The 23,278-nt window shown below is 42.5% G+C and overlaps 1 protein-coding gene across 10 annotated transcripts in view; it reads left to right on the top strand.

The window, feature by feature from the left end:
* FGFR2 (fibroblast growth factor receptor 2) overlaps nt 1–23,278 on the top strand; it is a 141,599-nt gene that overhangs the window by 20,061 nt on the left and 98,260 nt on the right. For 3 of the 10 annotated variants that reach the window (XM_035138085.2, XM_035138084.2, XM_060274786.1), the window contains exons 1-2: nt 7,751–8,393; nt 16,054–16,317. In XM_035138085.2, the coding sequence (XP_034993976.2) occupies nt 16,143–16,317 (175 nt within the window). In that variant the 5' untranslated portion in view covers nt 7,751–8,393; nt 16,054–16,142. Of the gene's footprint in view, nt 1–7,747; nt 8,394–8,491; nt 8,690–8,715; nt 8,995–16,053; nt 16,318–23,278 lie in introns of those variants that run through there. The other 7 variants (XM_035138088.2, XM_060274791.1, XM_060274792.1 and 4 more) reach the window with 6 other exon arrangements.

Below are 23,278 nucleotides of genomic sequence, written 5' to 3'. Positions count from 1 at the left end.
ACTCCCATCATTCCTGGCTATTAGTTATGCTGGCTGGGACTGATGGTAGTTGTGACCATCCAGCTGTTGTTGGACTCCCAAGTTTTCCATCCCTGTTTGTGCACTTATATTATGCAGAGCTTGGAAATTTAGTACTCTTGCCCACAATCTCCTTTTAACACTCTTTTAATTCTGGCCAGTGGCAAAGATCCAAATAAACAGTTTCGTCATATTGATCACATTGATCTTATCCGTTGACTCCTGTTGCTGGATTCAATGCTGGGCATTTTGCCACCAGCAGCCAGTGGGAATGAGAAAAATGCATGTAAATTGATGTAAACGTTTTGCATGACCCACAAATCTATTGTACAATCAGCACTTGTCTCTTTCTTATGACTTGGCAGGATTTTATATAGGTTACTGCTGGGAATTCCTTAGAGTTGACAGAGACTCTGAGGGGAAGAAACTATAGAAGTTGGATTGATTTCCAAAATTTACAATACAAAGCATTTTCTTTCTTTTTGCTGATTAATAACACACACACACACACACACACACACACACACACACACACACACGTATCTGAAAGACTTTCTTGCTTTGGTTGCCCCACAACTTTGACTCTAAACAACGCTGTAGTCTTTCAATGGAGGCCTGGTGGCTACAGAAACTGTTTTCTGATAAACAGGCCAATAAATGTCTACACACATGAGCAAATCTTGCAAATCCCTTCCACTAGAGGGCCATGTGAAGTTCTCTTATTAACAGATGGGTAGTGCAAAGACATGAACACATTCAACCAGTTAATTCTGAGGCCAGTTAGTTTCTAGGCCTAGTGCCAGGTTCAGGTGCTTAGCTTTAAACTCCTTCAAGGTCCGGGATCAATATCTATTAGAAACGCTCCATCCCTATCTGAGCCCTTATACCATGCACATTCAGCACAGGCAAGGCCGTGTCCATGAGCTTTACTCTGTGCAAAGGGAAAACATCAGCCACAAGGAGAAGATTATTTCCTATACAGTAATTGCCCTGAGGCTGTGGAATTTCAGCCCTAGTGAGGTTTGCACAGGGGTATAGCATGGGGGGGGGACTGATTGGAAGGGTGTGTGCTTGCCCTGTTGCATCCTCCTCATGTCATCCTTCCAGCTTGCACTATCTATGTTTGACTGGGGCAACCCAGTCAGATGGGGAGGGTATGTATGTATGTAAATAAATAAATAAATAAATATGGAATAGGATGTTCCTATTTTAATCAGAGAAAAGTTGGAGGGTATGTTTATGTATTAAATCTGATACAAAAATAGTGACCAAATAGACAGACTGACTAACCACGGACAAAGTGAATCCATGGATCTGGAATGCCAGCGCCCTCCCCCCTTTTCATTTCTCTCTCTCTCCCCCCCCCCACATCCCTTTCTCACTTAGTCCATATGCTGAGAGGCAGGGCTTTTCCTCCTTTTGAAAGTTGTGGTGCAGAGGGGTAGTGGGGTCCTAATTTTCCTTATTCCCTCTTGATGTATCATTACCAGAATGAAAAAGGACGTCTCAAGAGCTTTTTTTAAACAGCGACTACTCGAGGCATTTTATAAAGGGGGAAGAAACAGCAAGATAATAGGGTTCGGTTGGGGGTAGCGAGTTTCTGAATGGGCGCCTTGTCTGCCTTTTCTTTTGCTTGAAACCTGGAGCTGTTGTTCCTATTTCAGTTCAAACTGTCACCTTTAGCTCTTGATGGCTTTACTGCCCTTGCTGCTGAACCTCGACAGATTGGGGCTTATTTACCTATTCACACTCCGCTGTGGAACCTCATTAATAGGCTTATTAGCCACACTATTCACGTGCAGCAGAATTGACAAAAAGGATTCTGGCCACTTTGAGAAGAAGAGGGGCATGGTGATGATAATAATAATATATTTTTTTAAAAAAAAACCGTAAAGAGATTATTCCTTCATTCAGCATCCTAACTAGTGTGAAAAGCTTATTGGGCTTTCTGAGATCACTTGAAGCCTAAATATGATGACAGCATTGATTTTTTTTAACTGCCAAACATGTTTCTGCTTTTCTTCAACTGAGAGGGTTGTTGTGCCCAAGCTTGAAAATTGGCTCATTTAAATGAAGAGGGTGCTATTGATAAATTGTTGTCTTTTCATCACCCGAAAGAATAAATTCTGAAAACTGCTTCCAGACATAATAATTAAGTGTCTATATGTTGTCATCTTTGGGGGAGCCTTTTCTTTTTTTAGAGGAAGCCAACTTATTGATGAATGGAGTAAAGCTATTGCTACTTCCTGTGCTCGTTGGTAATTTATGTGAGAATGTGTTAACAATGTTTTCAATGGGAGAGAGACACACTTGGAGCTGTGAAATCTGTACCATGCTTGTGACATGTTAATTTTTGAATTAGAAAACTCAAAACTTGTACCAAGACGTGTGGTGATTAAAAAAATAAGTAAAATAAAGGTGCAATTCAGCAAAAGCTTTTTGTGCAACAGAGGCATAGAGTCGCAGGAGTGGAATTCTGGAAATTTGTAAGGAAATTTGTGATATCTGCAAGAATGCAAATATAGGGATGGAGGATCTTAGTCTTACTAAATTTAGTAGGAATCTGCATTGGCTTTATTTCAGTTGAGAGAACCAATCTTGTTGCAGATTTGTTGTCCTTGAAAGTTGCATTTATCTGTTAGTATTGAAGATTTGATACAAAATGTTCAATTGTATTAAATAGCTGCAGAATAAATTAAGGCTCTTGTTTAAATGTCACTTTGCTTTACTTTAATTGATTCATCTATGTCCTTTATTTCCAGATACACATTTTTTAAAAGTTGCCGTGTAGATTTGGATTGCATGTTAAGATTATTCCTGATGGAGTGTTTCTTTTTAGACAACTGTCTATCATGGCTTAATAAGATATGCAATTTGTTTCTGGCATCTTAAATATTTTTCTTACTTCCCAAAAAGTAAGAATTTATATTGGTGATGACGTTATAATATATGCTATAATATATACTCATTTTTATCTCTTGACCAGGCACCCCCAAACTTCTGCCCTCCAGATGTTTTGGACTACATTTCCCATCTTCCCCGATCACTGGTCCTGTTAGCTAGGGATCATGGGAGTTGTAGGCCAAAACATCTGGAGAGCCGCAGTTTGGGGATGCCTGCTCTTGACCAAAGTACAGTGTTAGACCTGGTAAAGATACAGATTCCAGAGTCATGGGTCATAAGGATATTTGTAACTGTGGAGGTAGAACATCATGCCTAATAGCCACTGATGAACGTCTTTTCCATGAATTTGTCTAATCCTCCAAATTGTTGACCATCACCTCATCTTCTGGGATCAGATACTATAGTTACATATGCACTGTTTAACCAAGCTCTTCAACACTGCTGAGCAGTTGCTAAGGATCCAGGAGCAAAGAAGCCCTGAGCCCTGGCTTTCTTGTAGCCATTAGACAGTGGCCCTGTGATGAGGAGGTGTTGGGTTCAGTTGAGGAAGTCCCTTCACCTCCTGGGCACCACCTTGGTGCCCACTCTTAATATCAGCTTGACTAATCTGCTTCTGGTGCAACGGAACACCGTGACGGAAACCAGAGTGCACGGAAATGCTGTTCACCTTTCCGCCATTTATCTACTTGCACTGGCATGCTTTCGAACTGCTAGGCAGGCAGGAGCTGGGACAGAGCAATAGGAGCTCACCCCATTGTGCGGATTCGAACCACCAACCTTCTGATTGGCAAGCCCAAGAGGCTCAGTGGTTTAGACTACAGCGCCACCCACATCCCTTAGTAGTGGGCTTCTGACTACCCAAAACAGCATTGCTGGTGAGGGTTTGGGAGGAAACCCATGCATATGTTATATCAATGCTGGGTATGTGCTTTTCCCCAATAAAGAAACTTATTGCCTTCCTTGTCTAGTCTATTTATATGTGGAAGGCTATTTCTTTGCATGCAGATGAGTGAATATGTCAGTAAAAATTTAATAGATTTTTTTCAGAACAGTCCATCTTAAATGTTCACACTGGACTCTAATACTCTTCTTGTTGAATTATAATTCATAAGTGTGTAAACTGACACTATCTAACAATGCAATCTTAGGGACTTACACTCACATAAATGTGTGGTTAAACGTCTCCATTTTTGCATTTAAATCATGCCAAACACTTATCTGGAACTATAAGAATTAGATTTAAGACAACAATTCTGAAATCCTCATGGTATCATTAAGGATTTGATCTAAAATTGAATATTCACCATTAACTCATGAAAGCAAACACTTTCTCAGGCTTTGTTTATCTTTTAGTGATGGTAATAAGGCTGTAGAAATAATTTAATTGAGATTGTTTAGTTAAAATCATTTCAAAGTAGGTCATAAATGAAGAGGAGTTAAAAAATGATAAAATGTGATTTTGATTTGTCGTGGTATGGGCAGATTTTATTTTTCCTCCTTGAAAATGTGTTTTTGACAACAGCCTTCTAAAATACACATGTTCTGCTTTCAAAAGAAAAGTGGCTAACAGTGAAAAATAAGTAAAAGTTGGAAATAAAGAAAGATTAAACCAAAATATTGAAAATAATTTAAAATGAAAAATTCTCCTCAAATGGCACAAAACGAACATCATTTTTTTCTTTTTTTCTTTAGATTCTCCACCTCAGCAATTATTTTTGTGCTGTTGAGTGACAAAAAATAAAATAAAAAACAATGGGGGGCTGGTAATGAACTGTCTGGCTTATTTTGGCCCTGGCCTTTTCTTGCTGCACCTATTCCCTATATTTGAAAACAGGGTACTTTCTATCCAAGGGAAATGTTTGGATTGACTCCCAAAGACAATGTATTGTTTTACTGGTGAATATTCTCTAAGAAATGCTGTCAGCAGTTCAACAGTGAAAAGATTTTGTAAAAATATTGAACACGTTACAGAAGGGACAGTGACCTTTCCATTGTAACAATATATTTGGTAACAATCATCCCTTTATTCACACTTAAAATGTTCCCTGAGCAATACTGGCACACGTGTGTCAAATTGCCTCTATCAAAACTGATTATGCATTTGGCACTCTGGAGAACTCTTCTTGGTAAAAAAACAACACACCACCATCACCCCACTGTCATGTAGAGACATATTATATGTCCCTGCAACACTCTCAATAAACATACTGATGTGTTTAACATTCTTTCTTACTTCACTTTTTAAAACATGCATCTGTTCCCTTTTTTTCTTTATTGTTACCCCCTCTCTCCCTCTCCCTCTCCCTCCCTCCCTCTCTCTCTCTCTCTCTCTCTCTCTCTCACACACACACACACACACACACAATTTTGCTATGTTTTGTGCGTATTATATTTTCCTACATTTCAAAACATATATGTTTTCTGGGTGTAAGCAACCTCCTGTTTTGCCCCAACTTATTGTACAAAGTTTCTCTAACCTGGTAAGTATTTAACACAAACCAAAAGACACCTTGAGTCCCAGACTGGGAGAAAGGTGGGATACAAATAAATTTATAAACAAATAAATTTATAAACAAACAAACAAATAATATAATAGTAATAATAAATCATGGTTTAGTAATAAAAAATCATGGTTGAGCATGAATGTGTGGATTCCAGAAGAAGAGATTAAGCCGCTTTGTTCTACCTCTGGTCCTGCTGCGGCTCCACTGGGGTGAGATAATCCATTGCTTAGCTCAGCATGGCATCCAAGTCCAGGTGTATAGTTTGTTTCGCCCCAGATAAAGCACAAGCTGTAACCATGGTTTGTTCATAGGATACCTTAAGACAAACCATGGCTTAGTACACAGCAGGAGTAGTAGTAGTAAAGTGTTCAGGGGTTCACATGCTTGCATTATGATAGTAATATCTGCCTTGTGTGACGACAATTTCAGTCTATTTGAGAAATGTCCCTTCTTCCTATTCTTGTTGCCTTTCAAGTACAGTGGTATTATCAGTATGCAGTGTCGTAATTTTGCTCCCCCCCCCTCTCTCCCTTCCCCTCTTTTTTCCTCCATGGATGGCCAACAATCTCCTATCAGTTTCCTCCTAAATTCTTTCTGCAGTCATACCTCGGTTTAAGTTCGCTTCGGTTTGAGTACTTTCAGTTTAAGTACTCCACGGACCTGTCTGGAATGGATTAATCCACTTTCCATTACTTTCAATGGGAAAGTTCGCTTCAGGTTAAGTACGCTTCAGGTTGAGTACTCCGCGGACTCGTCTGGAACAGATTAATCCACTTTCCATTACTTTCAATAGGAAAGTTCGCTTCAGGTTAAGTACGCTTCAGGTTGAGTACTCCGCGGACTCGTCTGGAACAGATTAATCCACTTTCCATTACTTTCAATAGGAAAGTTCGCTTCAGGTTAAGTACGCTTCAGGTTAAGTACAGACTGCCGGAACCAATTGTGTACTTAAACCGAGGTACCACTGTACTCAGACTCAGAAATTGGTCTGTGGTCCCATGGGTAGCCCTCATTTTTCCCACCTCTCTTTCTCCAACAGCTCTCAATTGTTAGCTGCATTTTTCAGACCAACTATCTTTTTCTACTGTATTTGAATTTCCCAGCTATCGATAGCCTCCCTCCCACCCTCTCGCTATCATCACTTCATGACAGTTTCTATCTTTCTGTCCCTAGGAAAGGAATTTGCTCATATACAGCCCTTGTTGGGGAGGTTCTTTGGGTCTCCCCCCCCCCCAACACACACACACACACACACACACAGAGAGAGAGAGAGAGAGAGAGAATTCTCCATACCAGGCATCCCCAAACTGCGGCCCTCCAGATGTTTTGGCCTACAACTCCCATGATCCCTAGCTAACAGGACCAGTGGTCAGGGAAGATGGGAATTGTAGTCCAAAACATCTGGAGGGCCAAAGTTTGGGGGTGCCTGCTCCATACCCCTGAATATGCAGAAATCCCTATGTCATGGATGGGTTCTTCATTGCCCTACTAGTTGCTGCTGAGCCACCAAGGCTGATACTGGAGGGACTGGAGACTGAGAGTTTGAGGTATGGTTACAACGTGATTAATGCTTTCATAATATATACCAAGAAAGTTAAGCAATTCTGCAAGTTCTCATGATGTACCCCTCAAGTTACTGGCTTACTCAGGAGTAGTCCCACCATGTACTTGCGGTCTGCAGGATCATGGCAGCAATTCAGTGTAGAGTCACGGACACTTAAGTCCATTGCTTTAAGTAGGTTTATGTTGCTGCGGACTAGACAAAAGTGATTTTTGCTGCCGCACAAAACAGCTCTATTTGGTCTTGATGTGCATGTGTTTGTGTGTTGATATTTTCAGTGGGTCCTCCTGCGCCCACCAGGTGGTGGAGAGTCCAGAGGGCAAAAAGTGATCACTCAATTATCTGAAATCTTTTCTTTTTAACGCAACTACAGCACAGCATAAGATGTTGGGATGCAACATCCTTTCCAAACTTCAGTCAAGGCTGTGAATATCAGCAATACATCAGTAGGCTGTGTGTTTGTGTGTGTGCGCAGAGATGACATTTTATTTTACTGTACTTCTTTGCTTGCTGGTTTTGTGGTGCCGCTTGGAGGCGTTTCCCCCCCTGAGTGCTTTCTATGAGGTTGCGGGAGAGAGAGGCAGAGAGAAAGAAAGAAAGAGAGAGAGAGAGAGAGAGAGAGAGAGAGAGAGCCCTATTCTCCTTAATGCATCTCCAGTGCGAGGGGAAGAGCCTGCGGAGTTCAACTATTGCTGAACTGCTGTGATTGGCAGAGGAACTGTCCAGGAAATGGCTCAGGTTTCAACTTCGGGGGAGTGACCAGAGGAAGGAGGGGGAAGAAAGAGAGAGAGGGAGAGAAAGGGCTTGTAGACCTGATAAAGTTTTCGAGTTTGCTTGCAACAGGGATTCTGAATGGACTGGATCTGGACTTAAAGGCAGCTGTGCTTTTTCCTTTTTCTGAGCAACGACAACTTTTGGAGAAGTTCTCCCTAAACCTGGATCTTTAGAGAAGTGGAGAAGAGCAAAAGAAAAAGAAAAATCGCGACACACTGCTTGCCTCCTTTTTCTCAACCCCCTTTAGTTTCTCCTTCTCTAAATAAAAGAGCAAACGCAGCCCCGTTCTGCTGCTCCGTCCAGGTTTTGTTTTGTTTTTTGGAGAGGTTTGGGGGCGCCGGAAAAGAAGGCAGCGTTTGGCTCGCCAGCGGTGATGGGGGCGACGGTGGCCCAGTCTCCCCGCGCGGGTCCGGGGCTTCGCAGCGACGGGTTGGAGCGGCTGCGCGCGGAGTAAAGGCGGAGAGGCGAGATCGTGGGGCTTTTTTTTTCTTTGCGGAGAGGTGCTCCTCTCCTTCTCCTCCTCTCCCCGCTGCGGGGAAAAAGAAGGCTGCGGGCGCCGCCGGGCTTCATCCCGCACACACGCCTGCTGCAAAGGAAGAGCGGATCGCTTACGCGGAGCCTTTTCATACCAGGTAATTGGACCAGGCTTGGCTTGCAGTAGAGAGGAGAGGGGGGCCAGGGGAGGAAAGGAAAGGAAAGGGGGGCGATCGGGGAAGAGAGAGAGAGAGAGAGGAATCCTTAGGATCTCCAGGAGTGAGGTTCCCTAGGCCACCTCCGTGCGATCGCGTTGTGCATTTGTGAAGCAACGTGTGTGCCGCTTGCGCGATCGAAATGTGCAAAGCCGGGGCATCTCCCGGAGCGGCGACGTTGCGCAACCTGGCATTTGGGATGTTTTCGACGAGCGACATGTGGCAACTGCCGAGGCGTAGTAAGCGCACGCCCTCCATATTTTGCGTGGGTCTGATCGGTGGCCCCCACAGGTGGCGTGGGGGCTGGCGCGGGTGTGGATCCACCCGAAGGTCTGGGAGCGCGGGAGCTCCTTTCCGAAAGGGCGCCCGCAAGGATCCTTCCCGCTCCTCTTGCCGTTGACAGTTTGCACCCCTCTCTTCCTCCGTCGCATGCCTCTACTTTTTAGCCCTTTGCGAACGGCGCTTTTCGCTCAGAGGTCTTCCATGGTGATGTGGTTTAGATGGCACGGCAGGCGAGGCTGCGGTTTAACACATGGATTTGGAAGTGCGTAAATTCCAAGGGTTCCTGGGGGCTTTGCGCAAAGGTGGAAGTGCTTAGGATGGCAAAGGTGGCGACAAGGTTGTTTCTTTCTTTCAAGAAGCAGGCGAAGTTCTGAACCACTTCTTCTCCCCTTCTACTTCTCCATAGTAAAAAAAGTTTAAATAGTATTGTTATGCATATTTCATCCTCGTCTGACATGTTAGCCTATTGAGTTCATTAATCTGAGCAAAGGTGTACCTGCTTAAAAAACTGTTGCCAGGGCATGGGGCATTGGAAAGATGACAAGATGAACTATTGAGCATGTGCAGAGTGCAGTTGTTCCTAGGTCAGAGGTTTTCACTTGGCAGCTTATTTTTTTAGGCACTAAACCCCGACTGAGCCCCCATCCCTGTTTATATTTCCAGATAAGATGATATGCAGAATGTATTCCATAAAGAAAAGGAATCATTGTGGATTTTTTATGGTTGTAACAGGACCCAAATTGTAGAGCTATGATTTAATTGGCGTGGCATTAAAGGGCTTTTGTTTGAAGAGGGGGGAATTGGAGGGGATCTAGTTTATTCAGTTGCAGGGCTATAGCGATGCTGAACACATCAAAGCCTGTAGCCTGTGCAGATTCTTTCACCTATAGTGCTGCGGAAGAACCTAGTTAGGCACCCCCCCCCAAAAAAAAACCCCACATGGAATCCTTTAGTGACTGTTGCAACAATCTGTGCATATGGAGAGAAGTGATTTACATGGAGCTTAGTGGAAACATGATGTGCAAATAACACAAACCAAGAGAACAGGAGGTTCTTCTCTTGGGGAGGTGGTGTGTGTGTTAGTGATGCGATCCATAATAGTGACGAGATCCCAATTTTTTATATATATTCTCTCTCTCTCTCTCTCTCTCTCTCTATATATATATATTCTGTGTATAAAACTGCCTTTCAAACAGGGGCCCATTATGTGGCTGGTGTGAAGCGCCATCAACATTTCAAACCCCATTGTCTCTTTTGTACCAAATCCCTGTAAATCTTCTACTTGCCTTTACTCATTTTCATCTGAAAAGCCTGTTTGGTTTGAATAGACTGCAATAAGCGGCCTCTGGACCTCTGTGGAATGTCAATTAAAATGCAGATTTCCCCCTCTCTCTTTCTGATCTGCAGAAGACTTGGAGAAAAACAGGCTAGTCCCCAAGAAAAGTGAATGAAGGAAGTTCAGACAATGCAAAACTATTGATGCTGCCAGGCTGTTTTCCCGAATAACCGTCCAGAATTAATGTTTAATAGCCGATCCCTTTGAAGATGGCAGTGTGAAGGGGTTAGTGGGGCTTCACTCTCCTCCTGCGATCAGACTCAGTCTACTGTCACTTAATTGCTATACAGCTAATTTTCTATAAGCTGGTGGAGGACATTGATCCACACTTGCACAGATTTTTTTTTTGTGTGTGTGGCTGTACTCTAAATGCCTAGGGAGGATACACAGGTCAGAGTATTGATTTGAATGACATACTCTCTGCAAATTACAACCTCCCTGGGGAGTGATAAACACTGCCCACATAACAATGGAGCTAGATTAAAATGAATACTTAGGCTTGAATTTAATTACTGCCTCTCTAGAACAAGTACAACTTGTTTGCCTGCGCATAAAAAAAAGTAAATAAATGTGGCAGCTTGAAGGAATTTGGTAGGGCTCCAACCCCAGGCTGTTTTTTCCCATGCTTGTCAGTTTGGCAAAGGCATTTGGGCAGGTATGTGACTGAGGTGAAAATTGACTTGATGAGCGGGTGGCCAGGCTAGCCATCAATCATGGGTGGCTGACAACTCCTTCCCCAGTATAGGGCAGTATAGAAGAGAGAAAAGAGTTCCCTTTCAAGAGGAAAAATAAACACTACGTGTGGCTTTCACTGAGCCTGAGACTCCAGGAGGGATTATGCTATTGTAGTCAGGAAGCCAGAATTGTGAAGGCCAAGAAGCATGCTGGGACTGTGTGCCAAACATTGAGATAGGTACATAATTACCCCAGGGTAGGAGGTCTCCCTATAAAACCGTCCAGCAGTGACTATAGCATGTAAGATAAGGGAAGGAACTGGAGTCTGGGTCCCCACCCCCTCCACCTTCTAGAGAGGCCCATATGCTTGGAGAGATGGAAGCGGGACTCCGTAATTGGGGAGACTAATGTTCCCCGTGGAAATGATGTAGTGAGAATTATGTAATTCAAAGGCTTGCTGAGTTTGCTGTTGACGTGTAAGGGGTATATTAGTTCCAATGTCTTATAGGGAAAGAGTGAATTGTGCTCTTTAAAAATATATCAAGTTGGACTTTCAAGTTTCTTGCCTGGTAGTTTTGCTGAAGTTAAGTGTGTTGTAAGATGTTAGTCTCACTTTTGTTACATCTCCATAGAATAAACTATTCTGTCTCCTCTTCTCTCTCCCCCCCTCACAAAGCCTTATGTTATATCCCCTTTTAAAATTCTGACAGTATATATTTCCATTAAGATAGAGTTATGGGTAACTTGTATACTCTTAGAGAGATTATGAATCCTGTAATAAGGCATCAGTAGTCTGGTGAGGGACTGATGGGTTTGAGAGAAGCACTTTAGGTGGTTTGTAGGAGCAGAACAAATGGGTCTCCGTGGCTGGCTATAACCATTACGCAGCTATAGAAATTAAATTTATTTAAAAGGATTGCATGCTTTTAAGCCTCCCATGCCCTTTATTGATAATATATTTCATCAGTTTCTTTAATATGCTGTGTGAGGTTGACTCAGTCCCATTTTCTAGCTTTAAGTATCAAATCAACAGTGACCTTTCAAGAAAATATTGTGCACTGAAGGGTTTATTTCACCAAAGATCTTACTGGTAAACGTTTTAAGGAATTGCATGTGCTGTTTCTGAAGCATGACATTCCTTAAGTAGCAGCCAAAACTAAGTAACACATTAGAAAACCCTCGATTGCATTTTCTCTATTGGGCAGCATACATTGTCTCCATTGTTGTCCAGTTTTGGCAATTTTATGTCAGATATTGAGCTGGAAGGATTTTGCCCATAACTACTTTTCCCTGATATACTTTGAGATAACTAAGGTTGGTGGTTCGAATCCCCGCGACGGGGTGAGCTCCCGTTGCTCGGTCCCAGCTCCTGCCAACCTAGCAGTTCAAAAGCATGTCAAAGTGCTAGTAGATAAATAGGTACCACTCCAGCGGGAAGGTAAATGGCGTTTCCGTGTGCTCCTCTGGTTCGCCAGAAGCGGCTTAGTCATGCTGGCCACATGACCCGGAAGCTGTACGCCAGCTCCCTCGGCCAATAATGCGAGATGAGCGCCGCAACCCCAGAGTCCGTCACGATTGGACCTAATGGTCAGGGGTCCCTTTACCTTTACCTTTACTGTGGGCAGCATGATAACATACCACTTCTAGATCTTTGGGTGAGCAGAGCTCTTTACCCTATAGACTCACAGTATGTGATGTAGGTTAGGTTGAGAGAAAGAAAGAGCACAGACTAAACAAAGAGTAGCAACTGGAATTTGGGTCTCCTGCAGCCAAAGGGAGGAAAGGTTCTTGAGTTATTGCTGTGCTCGGAGTGTAAGAGGGTAGCGCAGGGATGAGAGCAGAATAGGTAAAATGAGAATAGCTTTATCTATTGTTCTTTCACAGTTGACAGATAACCTCTGGAAATCCATCACTGACCATATCGCACAGAAGAGCATAATTGCCATGGCTGCTTGATTTATTTGCCTCCTGAAGTCTGGGTGCTGTGTTTGTGTGAGGGAACAAAAGAGGTTTTTGTTTGGTCCAGTTACTAAGGTGCTTCGTAAATGCTGTTCTCATCCAGGCCATCAGAGTTTTCTTGGGAGCTGTCGCCTTGTGCATCTCAATTGGCCCTCTGTTTTATCGATTGCAGCTACTTCTCTCACACTCTTGTGCCTTGAATGTGGGTGTGCACAACCCCTTCTCTTGAGTTTTCAAAGCGCTTTGCATACGTTATCTCAATCAATCCTTACAAGCTCAGTTTGTTGGAGTGGGTGCTGATAAAAACACCAAGGTCACAGGTTTGATCCCTGAATATTCTGCATATTCCTGCATTGCAGGGGCTTGGACCAGATGATTCTCAGGGTCACTTCTAACTCTGCAACTCTATGAGTCTATAAGTGTCCTGTTAAGTTGGTAGAAGTGCTGCTTTCTCCATACTGCAGGTAGGAGGTGGGGATGAAAGAATGGTGGATTGCTTGAGACCAAGAACTGAGTTTCATAGGTGAGGTGCTGCAGGTGCGCCAATAGGTAAAGTTAACTCATGTTACCTGCTTCTCCTTTGGCACCTGGCTCTCCTTTACTCCATTTCCACTACGCATGCCACATCATCGCTTCCTCCCGGCTTCCCCTTGCCTGGTTTAGCTTGCAAGCCTCCTGGACTGGGACTCTATCCCTTGTATGGTCTGTGCCATATGAGCGTTGAGCAATAACAGTTACAGATCTCAGCAAGATGAATCCAGAGTTCCCTATTTCAGGACAACTGCTTTTATAGACAAATGTGCATTTCAGCCCACAAATCACATACTCCAGAATGTTCAGTCTTGTAATCACTTGCTCCAGAACAGAATGCTCTGGAGTTGAATGTTTGGAAGATTTCAGACTTAATTGCATGAAAGGGCACTTTATGGTACACTTCCAAACCTTGTAAGGCTAGCTGTCCCTGAACAGAGCTTCGAGTTGCTCTATCTTTATCTTGAATTGTCTGGCCGTGTGTACCTTGATAAAGAGAGAGAGAGAGAGAGAGAGAGAGAGGGACTGCTCTAATTGATTCTTGGCCTTCTGCCATGCAAATTCATGGAAGGATTTGCACAGGGCAAAAATAGAATGTGGTAATTTTGTAAAACGAAACATGATGGGCCTGCACATGTACACAATTATGTTATTTGCTTAAAACAAACTTCATAGATATTTTTTGATTAAAGTAGCTCCCTTAAGCAATGAGCTGGCATCTGAAAACTCCTCAGCCCAAGAGCACGAAGAAATATTCATGTGTCCTGGAGACATGGGCCCCATTAATACACTTATTTCCCTCCTCCCCAAATGAGCAACGCCTTCCCTCTCTTTGCTGCTGCATCTCTCCAGGCAAGAGGGCCAACCAGGCTGCTGCTTTTCCTTCATTTTCTTCTTAGAAACAGAGGAAGCTGCCTTCATGCTTCATAACAGATAGTCATACAACAGGTATTTAGGGCACATAGAAAGCTGCCTTTAACCGAATCAGACCCTTGCTCCCGTGTTTTAGACAGGGGGTGTTCCTAGCCCTTCCTGGAGATGCTGCAAATTGAATCTGGGACCTTCTGCATAAAAAGCAGATGCTCTACTACCGGTACTACTGAGCCTACTGCCCTTCCCTGTAGCCAGGGGAGTATTTTTCTGCCTTTATACATACTGTTTAGAATAGGATGGTTCAACATAGTGGGGCTTACTTCCTAGCAAATGTGCAAGGTTGCTTTGCATGTATAGAATGAGTATTTTCAAATGTCAGGTGTATCTGTTCAAAACTGAGAATGGGCTCCTTGTTCTAAATCCTGAAGAATATTGCATGGTTATTTGGGCCTTGAGCTGGTAATCTGCATCTTCAGGATTAGAACTCTGCATTCTTGACGACTTAATACTGGAGGTGGTGACCATTTCACATGGGGTTCCATTCCTGGCCCCTGTGCACCCCACCCCTGTTCCACCCCGTTCTGCTCCCATTCTTCCGTGTTGGCGACTGGATGTCATTTGGACACACCTAAAATGGTTACTGCCTGTACTTACTGTAATATTTGACTTTGGCTTTTAGAATGAAAACTGGAATATGTTGTATAATTTAAGCAGGGGGAAAGTATACTAAGCCATAGTGTTAGGAGTGTTTGAAGGTTAGATTGGTACCGTAGTTGTGTATTGCTGTTCCTTCTTGCTTAAATCACATTAAATGTACTTTATTTTGTTTTCCCTTTGGAACAACCCTGGAGGCAGGTTCACAGATTGAGACCTGAGGCTGAGTGAGAGTTTTTAGTTTTTTGTCTGTGGTTATGATATAAAAGAGAGAGAAACAAAAGCAATATGGCACATACGTAGTAAAGCTCTTCCTTGATTATATCAGGTAGGTAGCCGTGTTGGTCTGAGTCGAAACAAAATAAAAAACTTCAGAAGTGTGCATGCACACGAAAGCTCATACCAAAATAAAAACTTAGTTGGTTTTTAAGGTGCTACTGAAGGAAGTTTTTTATTTTGATTATATCAGTTCAGGGTGCACGTGGTTGATTGCATGTTCTATCACTTCTAGGCAACACCACTATCTCCCTGAATACAGTAAACTAGGCCATCAGGGGAAAATGATGAAATGGTATTAATTTCAGTGACACACACAGTTTTCTGTGTGAGGGGAATTCTTTAGGTGTTGAAATATTCAAGCATGGAGGTCATCTGCCTGCACTAAAGTAGTAACATCCAGTAAGGTGCCATGTGTTATTTCTGTAGCTTTAAATTGGCTCAGTGAGTCAGTAGATGTAGAACTTGAATACATATGTTCCAGAGCCTACTGATACTTATGTAGGCTTTTACCAAAAGAATGGACTTAGTATTTGACCACTATGACTATATTTCTTCAGCCTCAGATGATCCATTTGAAAATGAAGCTAAAGCTTAATGATGTGCAATTTGTAGCAGTTTCTGATAGAGTGAAGGATTTCCAACAGAAGAGAAAGTTTATCAGCAAACACCCAGGCAATCCTGCTCTGAGCTTCCTTGTAATCCTTTCTGTGCTTCTCTAGCCTTTTTGGTTCACACAGGCTTGCACCCAGTTTCCTACCCAACCTGTTGCTTATGTTACTTCTCCCTCCAACTCACTTCAGGACTCCAGGGAACCTCCTATGTTGGAGTCCTCCAATAATAATAATAATAATAATAATAATAATAATAATAATAATAATAAAATAAATAATGGAGCAGGTCCTGGATTTGTCTGAACCATTGATGAAAATGGAGGCATGACTGGGGATTTTGCAATTTAAATGCAGAAATTCTGGTTTCCTTAACTCACCAAATGTCCTTCTCCTTTTCCCTTAGGAGAATCAGCAGCAATCGGGAGTAAGAAGGTACTTATTATCAAGGCTTAAGGTGCTCCTTTCAGCCCATGCTTGCGTAGAGGAGCTCAGATGGGAGTAAAGTCCACATGGAGGTATGGAAGAGGATCAGGGACTGGCATTGAGAAGATGGTCAGTTGGAATTCATGTTGCCTTATCTGCCTGGTGATGATCACCATGGCTGGATTTTCATTGGCTCGGCCATCATACAATTTAGTTGGTGAAGACACCACTTTGGAACCTGAAGGTGAGTCACTGTTGTTGTTTGTTTGTTTAAGCTTTGTTTTTTTGAATGGGGTCATTAATTTCCAAGGAAGTTCAGGCTCTGTATAAATAACCATGTACCACCAGCACCAAGGTGATCGCATCACTTGTGTGATTTGTGGAAACTATTCCACACAGGAACTTAGTTTTCTGTCACCTGTGTTGTTACCATTGACACTGCTCTATTGGACCCAACAGAAGAATGATGCTGTGACTAATTCCAGGTGTGACTTTTAGCTTCAGTGCTAAGGGAGAAAATGTGGCTATGGACAAAATATAGGAGGATGTATTGGTAACATATATGTAACTACCATGTTGGTTATAATGTGACCCCTAGAACAAGTATTTTCAAAGCTTTCCTCCTTAGAACTCGCAAGTAAGCTACTACTATTTTAAGAAAGTTAAGATTGCGATTCTGTATACACATTTAACTGGGAGAAAAGCCACTGAAAACTGGGATTTACTGCTGAATAGACATTTATAGGTTTGCACTGTTTTTTGGTTGGTTAAGGAGATGTGTACATTAATTCATTGTTTGACAACTTAAGCCTACAAATAACTTCATGAATTTTGTTTGAGCTAGGCTTTGAATTCTGAAAGGTCATCTTCTCCTGTACTCAGTCTTAAAACATGACATCAGTAACATGAAAAAAGACTGGGCTCACACTGGGGTATCCATCCTCAAATAAGGTTTTAGTCATTTCTCAAGAGGAATAAGGCCTTCTAAACCATAGTATTTAACAGCAGTCTGTTGGGATTCTGTCCAAAATTTCATAAATATGTTTAACATGCTAAGCTATTTCAGAGCAAAAAAGGCAACATTGTGCATAAAAATTGCTTCTCTTGTTTGGGGGAAAAAATCCCTCTCTGTTTGTTCATTGTAATTTGTCCACAGGTAGTGCGTTGAAAAGAGATGCATAGCTTAAAAATGAGCACAAAAGCCATTTTATTACCAGTGACCAGAGAGCCAGTGTGGTAGACTCGTAATCTGGGGAGCCGGGTTCACGTCTCCGCTCCTCCACATGCAGCTGCTGGGTGACCTTGGGCTAGTCACACTTCTCTGAAGTCTCTCAGCCCCACCCACCTCACAGAGTGTTTGTTGTGGGGGAGGAAGGGAAAGGAGAATGTTAGCCGCTTTGAGACTCCTTCGGGTAGTGATAAAGCGGGATATCAAATCCAAACTCTTCTTCTTCTTCACTTATCATTAATTTGGGGTGACCTTTAGCTGTCTCATGAACCACATGCAGCACAATTAATGTTTATATATCTTAATTTACTTGACAGAGCAATGCCATGTTTATTGGACTCATAGATGCCTACATCACTAGATTTGCATTATCATTTATTACTATATGCACCTGCTAAGGATTTTTCTGTTGCATTTCCTTTCACCCTAAGCCCTCTATTCCAATTATTATGAGCCCATGAAGGTGTAGGACTGGCATCTTTTGTGCCATTGGTTGGAGAATCTATCCCCAGATAGATGCAGTGTGTAAAGGTAGGTTTTAGGGTTGTGGAGGTGTGCTGGTCCTGCCAAAATTCTGGTACCCCAGAATTTGGGAAGCTATCCAAAAGACTTGTGAATATTCAAAGACGGCAACTCTTGGACAGCACCGAGTTGATAAATGGTGCATGGTGGAAGTGAAGGGAATCCTTGGTGGGTCCCCAAAACAGACATGTGGGGCCACATTTAGTCCATGAGTAGCGTATTGTGTTGGGCTGCTAATGGAAAAATGGACCCTTTTTTGTGGGTATGTTTGGTTCTTGCTAGTTTTCCAGCGACTTTTCCCCTTATTGTTTCCAAGCTGCAGAAAAATCCTGCAGTGCAAACGCTACAGGGGTGTTCTGAAATCCAAACAAAATCTGCATGCTGGTGCATGCCAAAGAAAACACAGAAGAATGACAACACTTCAGATTGCTATTGTGTCTTGTACAAATGAGGGTTTTTGCAGCCATAATCGTTTGGAGCTCTCCTCTGGAGCTGATATTCGTTTAGGGACGCCCAGACTCCCAAGTTCCTCAAACTGTGGTATTTTTGGAATTTTAAGATGATGTTTTTGATTACAGTCTATGTATTGGGAGTAAGAAAGTTTGCATTATGCTGAATGGAATAGAGGGCCCCTGTGCTCTACCCCCCCTCCCCACCTCCTGGGCCTCACAGCAAGGGGGCTAGTGCATTCTTAATATAGTTGCTGTTATCTTGTAATACAATGAGCTAACACATTTATATTATCCGAACTGTCAAAACAATCTCATCAGTCTAATGTTCATGAAACGTGTCTTCTCCCAGATGCTTTGTTGAGGCGATTTGGCCTCTGTATATCATATAGGACTATGGCTTGCTTCCTCCCTCTCCCACCCCTCTCCTCCGTTTGTTGGAATGCATAATTGATTCTGTTTCTTTTTGCTTACTCGTTTGTATATGAAATTATGCCTTCCCAGAGATACCCAGAAATTGAGAATCAATTCTCAGAGTTTATTTACATTGGTGATCTGGTTGAATTATGCATTTATAGGGGGGAAAAAATCTTAATGAAGTGTAGTGATAACGCAGCCTGTCTTCAGCCGAGCCCACTAGAGATGGCATTTTTGATTGGGTGAGATTAAAAGAGGCAGGACTCATGACATGTTTAAGGCATGCACCTGCAGCTTGCTTGATTGCTTGCTGCCTTGGGAATGCGTCCAACTAAAGCCCTGCTGTTTTAAGGGCAGCTGAATGTCTTACTGGTCCTCTCTTCCCCCCACAGAGGCCTTCCAGACCTTGTTGGACTCCAACTCCCATCAGGCCCAGCCAGCCTGTATGATAGGAATTAAGGGATCAGGGATGAATCCTTAGCACAGGCATCCCCAAACTTCAGACCTCCAGATGTTTTGGACTACAATTCCCATCATCCCTGACCACTGGTCCTCTTAGCTAGGGATCATGGGAGTTGTAGGCCAAAACATCTGGAGGGCCGCAGTTTGGGGATGCCTGCCCTAGCATAATATGAAGAACAACTTATCCTGTGTCCTGATGTTACTATGCTGTTCATTTCCCCACCTCCACTACCAGCAGTCACTGCTGCCACCAGTATAGGCTAGAATAGTGGAGGGGGGGGGGAAGAAGTTGGAATGAAAAGGTGTCTAGCGATATTATGAGGTCGTTTTGGGATAAGGTGCTGGGAGGGTAGAGCTCATGAAACAGGATGGAAAAACAATGCTTTCTCCATCTTGCTTCTGATAAATCATCAACATATGTTCAAGAATTTCTCTGCAACCATGAGGGCTAGCAGCCTGCTATACTTGTTTTCCAAAGAAAGTTTAAGGTGGGTTTTTTTTTAAAAAAAACACATTTTGTGTGCTTCTTGGTTTATGTTCAGTAATTTGCTTTGCTGGCTGTTTCCTATTCTGAGTCCTAAGCCTCCTGATCATAGGCTTAAAGTGGCAGGGATGTTTCTACAGCCCAGTACAGAATGTTGTAGTAAAGGAAGAATCCACTCTTTGGGATCATCATAGTAGTTATTCATATTTTTTTAAGGGGTCGGGATTGTCTTCTGATTAGCTCTTTGAAGGGAGTGTGCATTTTTAAAGCATCTTGCTTCTGGACTAGATATTCACTGTACAGAATCTGGATCTTATCAGCATGTCACATTATTGAAAAACAACCTTTTTCCCCCCCCTGCGGCAGAAATGTCGTTTACATATATGAAACAATTTCAGATGTGAGAACACTGGAGAATTACTATCAGAGAGAAAACAGGCTTCCAAACCTAATGGCATAATAAGAACTTTCATGTAGCAGAAGAGATGCAGAAGTGTGGGATGATAATGGAATTCAAATGCCATAATTTGCTCAGGTCCTGTTGCAAACACTACTTTTTTTTTACGCTGTTGTCGTTTTTTCAATGGTACATTCTGCAGGGGGGGGGGAACATTCTTATTCTCTGGGGAGGTCTAAAGACCCCTCAGCATCCTCCTAAGCCTTACTACTTGAGTCAAGAATAGAATGTAAGACACTTCATGTGACTGTAAAGGAATTATTTAGTGAATTGGATTAGCATCAGAATCCAGCACATGCTTACTTAGGAGCAACTCCCCCCATGTAAAATGGGGCTTACTCCCAGGAAAGTTTGTCTGGGACTTCTTCTAAAAATGCCTGTGTAAGATTGGATAAAATTTGGATTAACCTCGTCAAACAAAATTATTATAAAATGATTTTTAAGCTGCAAATAAATTGAACATATTATTTTATTTGAAGAGAAAGTTCTCAGAAAGATCACATAAATATTATAGCATCTTAATACTGGTGAGCACACAGTCATATCCTCTGAGCATCTCTACTTCAAAGTAAGACCCATTGAGTTCAGTGAGGCTTACTCCCAGGGAAGTGAGTATAGCAAATTTTCTCCCCCTTCATTTACTACACTTGGGTCACATCCATATCATACATTTAAAGCACATTTATACCACCCTAACAGCCAAAAGAATGCTGGGAACTGTAGTTTGTTAAGGGTGCTGAGAGTTGTTAGGGGATTCCTCACAGAGCTACAATTTCTAGAACTCTTAATGAACTAAAGTTTCCAGGATTCTTTCAGGAATGCCTGTATGGTGTGGTTGTGACTATAGTGAGCCTCATTTACAGAATATTTATGAAGTCCAAAACCTATTACAGCAATTGAACATTAACACATTTCAGGGACATTTTGGTGTTCGTGGTACTTCACCTGGAAGAGCAGGTAGTGGTTGTGGCCAAGGGCATCTTTGAGGTGCACCTTCATGTAGGCTGCCTTCTCATTTCAGTTACAGGTCTGGTCTGACACAGACAAAAAAAAATCCTTCCAGTAGCAGCTTAGAGACCAACTAAGTTTGTCATAGGTATGAGCTTTCGTGTGCATGCACACGAAAGCTCATACCTATGACAAACTTAGTTGGTCTCTAAGGTGCTACTGGAAGGATTTTTTATTTTTATTTCTCATTTCAGATATTTCTCCTAAAATTCAAGGACAGAATCCAGTGAACTTCTAAACATGATTTTTTAAATGAAGCAACACCATTTATGAAAGAGTATACCCAGCAGACTCTTGTGAGTCCTGTCGGGCCTTCTGTCTTGGCGCATCTTCAGGGACTTCAAAACGCTTGGCATTTAGAGTATCTGATTGAATATGTGCTTTTATTCAAGAATGATGAATTACTAACAATTCAGCTAATTTGATTCGTAGATGATACTAAACCCACTATCTGGCATTATTATGATGGGAGCATTTTCAAGGTGGTTAAGTAACTTTTACATGTCTTGATGATCAGTTCTTTGCTTGCCAGTTTCTCATAATGTTGTCTTAATTGCTGTTTGCATAGTAATTGACGAGACCCCAGTCTTGAGAGCAGCCTTCAGGCACTGCTGTAGTGCAAATAATAAACCATATTTGTACACTGGAATATGTTTGCTGTAAGCATGCCATTGCACCTTGTGGCGTCAAGTTTGCTGCCAAGCATAGTCACGGCAACAACCCAGTATTACCAGCACAGCCCCAGATGACTGAACAACTGCATTCTGTTGTGAAGTGCCGTAAAGTAGTGTGAGTAACTGCAGAGCTAGGCTGCATGTAGTTAAGAAACACCAGCATGTAGCTCCCAGTTTTGGGGGCCTGTTATTAGAATCCCGAGTATCTAATCTCATCTAGACAATATTAAAGCATTGCCATCTGTGCTAGAATTTCTTCCAGGTGTAACAAGTCATGGAATGCTATGGAATTTCTGTATGCGAACTGAGCAAATGCCATTGCTGGAAAATTTAGATGGGCAAAATGTATGCAAATTTCAAAACAACAACAATAATAATCCTGGATCAAGAACCCAAAAGTATGCCACTGTGGTCTTTGGTACTGCGCAAGCAGCACATGGCTGAACACTGAGGGTCTTCTGGTAGATTGTAACTGGGCATAAGCTCTTCCTGGCCATTGCCTTTAAAATCTTAGCATCAGTTCTTTTTCCAACAGATGAGACTACAAAGTACTAACTGGTGTGTTGTATCCTGTGGTTGTGTCAGCTGATAGTTAAGGCTTTTTTTCAGCAGAACAAGGAGGGAAAGCAATTTTGGTGATTCCCACACCACCACCATAGCACCTGCATCCTTCTTAAATCTGTCCCTGAACCCACTGGAGCATATTAGGAGAGGGGGCTGCAAGGGAGAGGGGACAATGGAAAACAGCAGAAACTGCTCCCCACCCCCCATGATGGAAGCCTTATCCATCAGTTGAGTAACACTGTTAGATACAAACTAACAGGGGTTCTTTTTATTTGATCTAAAACAGGGGTGGCCAACTCTGAAGAGACTGCGAGCTACTCACAGAGTTAAAAACTGGCAGTGATCTACCCCCTTTTGGGGGGCTCAGGTCAAAGTTGTTAAGCTTTTTTAGGGAGGAGGAAAGCCCCATTTTTTAGGGGTTCAGGTCAAAGTTGTTGAGATTTTTTTTAGGAAGGAGGAAGGCCCATTTTTAGGGGTTGTTGAGCTTTCCTGAGGCAGGAGAAAATCCCTGTTTTTTGGGGGGTGGGCGGGTTAAGGGCTAAAATGTTGAGCATTTTTTAGTGGAGCCAAAGTTGTTGAGGTTCTTTGGGGGGAGCCAGTGATCTACCAGTGATCTACCACAGACATCCAGTGATCTACCGGTAGATCATGATCTACCTGTTGGACGTGCCTGATCTAAAACATAACTAATTCCCACAGCTTTTCCTTTCAGCAACCAGAGTTCTAATAATTGTTACTCTCATGGTAGAATGCATATAACTAAATGCATGTCACTTTTGCTGGGCTGGGAGATGGTGCTTGAATTAGAGGGGGCAAGGTTTTTAATTTTTTTAAAAAAAATCCTAGACACAATCATGATTTCAAAATTCTTACATGCGGTTGCTTTTTTGAGCACAGGTTTGGGACATGGAGGGTTTTCCCAAGCCGCATGTTTGTAGTA

This window comes from Zootoca vivipara, chromosome 5, assembly GCF_963506605.1.
Source record: "Zootoca vivipara chromosome 5, rZooViv1.1, whole genome shotgun sequence".
In the NCBI taxonomy this organism is placed as follows: domain Eukaryota; kingdom Metazoa; phylum Chordata; class Lepidosauria; order Squamata; family Lacertidae; genus Zootoca; species Zootoca vivipara.
This window is presented reverse-complemented; position numbering and strand designations above follow the sequence as displayed.